Source organism: Pelodiscus sinensis, chromosome 30 (assembly GCF_049634645.1).
Source record: "Pelodiscus sinensis isolate JC-2024 chromosome 30, ASM4963464v1, whole genome shotgun sequence".
In the NCBI taxonomy this organism is placed as follows: domain Eukaryota; kingdom Metazoa; phylum Chordata; order Testudines; family Trionychidae; genus Pelodiscus; species Pelodiscus sinensis.
Window position 1 is genome coordinate 11423729 of NC_134740.1, and position 3383 is coordinate 11427111.

At 47.1% G+C, this 3383-nt stretch overlaps 1 protein-coding gene across 1 annotated transcript; it reads left to right on the forward strand.

The window, feature by feature from the left end:
* Positions 1 to 1979: 1979 nt before the first annotated feature.
* Positions 1980 to 2948, forward strand: LOC102449247 (olfactory receptor 10A4-like). Its single transcript, XM_006112308.2, has one exon. The coding sequence runs from the start codon at positions 1980 to 1982 to the stop codon at positions 2946 to 2948; it is 969 nt and encodes a 322-aa protein (XP_006112370.2).
* Positions 2949 to 3383: the final 435 nt, after the last annotated feature.

Consider the following 3383-nt stretch of genomic DNA (forward strand, 5'->3'; position numbering starts at 1 on the left):
ACCACAACTATACATATAATATGGTGGGGACTAATTTAACTACAACTGCTCAAGAGAGAGATCTTGGAGTCATTGTGGATAGTTCTCTGAAAACATCCATCCCCTGTGCAGCTACAGTCAAAAAAGCAAATGGGATGTTAAGAATCACTTAAAAAGGGAGGGAGGATCATAGAATCATGGAATCATAGAATACAAGGACTGGAAGGGACCTCGAGAGGTCATCGAGTCCAGTCCCCTGCCCTCATGGGGCAGGATAAGACAAAAAATATCTTATTGCCTCTCTACACAAGCATGGTACATTTACATCTTGAATATTGAGTACAGATGTGGTCGCCTCGTCTCAAAAAAGATCTCTTGGCATCGGAAAACGTTCAGAGAAGGGCAACAAAAATTATTAGAGGTTTGAAACGGGTCCCCCATGAAAAGAGCTTAAAAAAAGCTTCAAAAAGAGGAGACCAAGGGGGGATAGGACAGAGCCCTATAAAATCATGACTGAAAAAGTGAATAGGGAAAAATTACTTACATGTTCCCATCATATAAGAACTAGGGGTCACCCAATGAAATGAATAGGTAGCTGGTTTAAAACAAACCAAAGGAATTTTTTCTCTACTCAGTGCACAGTCAACCTGTGGAACTTCTTGCCAGATGATGTTGAGAAGGCCAGGACTTTAACAGGGTGCTGAAAAGAGCAAGATAAATTCATAGAGGATTTGTCCCTCAAAGATTATTAAGTTGGATGGGCAGAGATGGTTCCCTTGCCTCTGTTTTTCAGGGGCTGGAAAAGGATGAGAGGGGAGGGATCAATTGATGGTTCCCTCTTCTGTTCACTCCCTCTGGGGCTTCTGGCATTAGCCACCGTGGGCAGACAGGCCCCTAGGCTAGATGGACCTTTGCTCTACCTTTCTTATGAAAGGAGGAAGCAAGGGAGGGGGTAAGAAAGGACCCTTTTGAATTTTCAAGTACACAAAAAGGATTAGAACCACGATACTGGATGCTTGTGGGCCCTGTGGCAAAGTTCTGGCCATGCCACCTGCATCTCTCGCTGCTGGCAGATAATGTTAGTCTCAGAGATTTGCAGTGGTCCAATAGCCAAAGAGGAGCCAGCGTCTGAAGTCCAGTGAGCCATGCTCTTCACAAGCTAGTCCTTGGTTTTGGGGTGAAACCCCCCGATAGTCCTGGTCTCCCTTCTTGAGACAGGTTCTGTATTGATGGGGGAAGGTTTTGGGGGACCTACTGCAGGTTCCAGGCCAGAGCCCCTGAAGTAGCAGGAGCCATCAAGGTTGTTTTTCCTTCCGACTTGGCAGCTTTTCCTTTGGGCCACATCACCAAACAACCCCCGCAAAATGTCTTCCTGTGGGATCTGTTAACCAGCTCTCAGTTCACACACAACCTCTTTTTCTTCCTCTCTTTCTCCCTCCGGTTCCTCACTCTATGACTTCCCCCTTCTTTGCTGGGGGGAGGCTTGTTAAAGCGGCATCAAAGACCTTCATTGGCTGCTGGTGAGGAGAGACTTGAATAGTTAATTAGCCCCAGGTGTTTTCCTGCCTTCCTTTTATTGCAGCAGACCCCAGTAGTTATCACGCTGGGAAGAGAAAACCCCTTATCCAGTGCCCTGTATACCTCCCTTCCACCAGACTGTGGCAGGCTGCTGGTTTAGGTCTGTCCCAGCCTCCATTGCTCGGACAAACCAATGTAGCTCCTTTAGGGTCAGTTTATCCGACCCTCATCGGTTGTAAATCAGCCCTAGTTCCACTGGTGTCCAAGGAGTCATCTCCCCGGGTGATCCACGCATCCAAACTGTGACAACAGCTTACACCTGATAGTGACTGGGCCCGGCTACTTGTCTTTGTGCAGATTTGCCCCAGGTTTTATCCAGAACACGCCCAGCAGAAAGGAAACCAGAAGGAATTGTGGGAGCCACATCCCCATGTTTGGTATTTACTAGATTCCGTTCAAGTGTCTCTCTGTCACCTTTGCAGATGACCTATTCTGAGAGCGACCCTGGAGAGAACAAGACCATCTATGCCGGGTTCATCCTGGTGGAGTTTTCCTACCTTCATGAGATTCATATCCTTCTGTTCCTGCTGCTGCTGGTCGTCTACTTACTTACCCTTATGGGGAACCTGCTCGTTATCCTTCTGATAATGCTAAATTCTACCCTCCACAGTCCCATGTATTTCTTCCTGGTCAACCTGTCCTTCCTGGACATCTGTTTCACCACCAGCGTGGTCCCTCACCTGCTGGTTCAGCTCCTGGTGAATGAAAAGACCATCTCTATTGAGGGATGTATGGCCCAGATGTACGTCTACTCCATCATGGGCTTCACGGAACAGTGCCTCCTCACGGCCATGTCCTACGACCGCTATGTGGCCATCTGCTGCCCCTTGCACTACACAACCATCATGAGCGGACGGACATGTGCACGGCTCGCGGGGGCTTCATGGATCATCTGTATCTCCTTGGCCATAGCTCATACAACGTGGCTCTTCAGCCTGCCCTTCTGTGGCTCCCACCGCATCCAACACTTCTTCTGTGACATTGCACCAGTGATGAAGATGGTGTGCACCGACACAACAAACATTAGGATCGTAGGGTTCATTTTGACAGGGCTATTTGTCATGAGCCCATTTCTGTTTATTCTCCTGTCCTACGTCTGCATTATCTCCACCATCCTCAAGCTGCCATCGGCAGAGGGAAGGCGTAAAGCCTTCTCCACCTGCTCCTCCCACCTTATGGTGGTGACTCTGTTCTACGGAATGGCCCTTTTCACCTACTTGGTGCCCAAGTCTGAATCCACCATAGAGAGCGATCAAATGATTTCTCTCATGAACACCATTGTGGCCCCCATGTTGAACCCCATGATATACACACTGAGGAACAAAGAGGTGAAGGGAGCCTTGAGAAAAACCGTAGTGAGGAGCATCTTTGTTCACAACCAGAGAAATTAGAGTATGAAAAGTAAAGTGCGTCACAAAGGGGGGATTAAGGAAAACTGACAAATATTTTGTTATATCTCTCACAACGTCTCTCTGTACTTTTATTCAAATGTTGTCACTTGGAAGGCTTTGATCTCTTCTCAATTTGCCAGGATATTGAAAAGATAAATGGTTGTTATTAAAAAGATTCTCGACATTTCACTTTCTTCATTTACCTGAAAATATCGTAGTTGGGGCCTTTCACCTCTTTAAAAACATTCATTCATCAAACGAGAAGATTTTGTCAAACTCGTGTCGTTATCTTCAAAATTAAAACAGGGAAACGTTGCCTTCCTGGTACATGTGCATCAACAGAGTCTGTCTCAGGACACAGTATGTGATGCGGGGTTTTAACATCCCCACAGGTGGAGCAGCACTGGCAGTGAGCTGAGGACAGATACCATGTGG

Excerpts from the sequence above, each read along its gene's own strand:
- LOC102449247 (XM_006112308.2), top strand. The coding sequence starts at position 1,980 with ATGACCTATTCTGAGAGCGACCCTGGAGAGAACAAGACCATCTATGCC.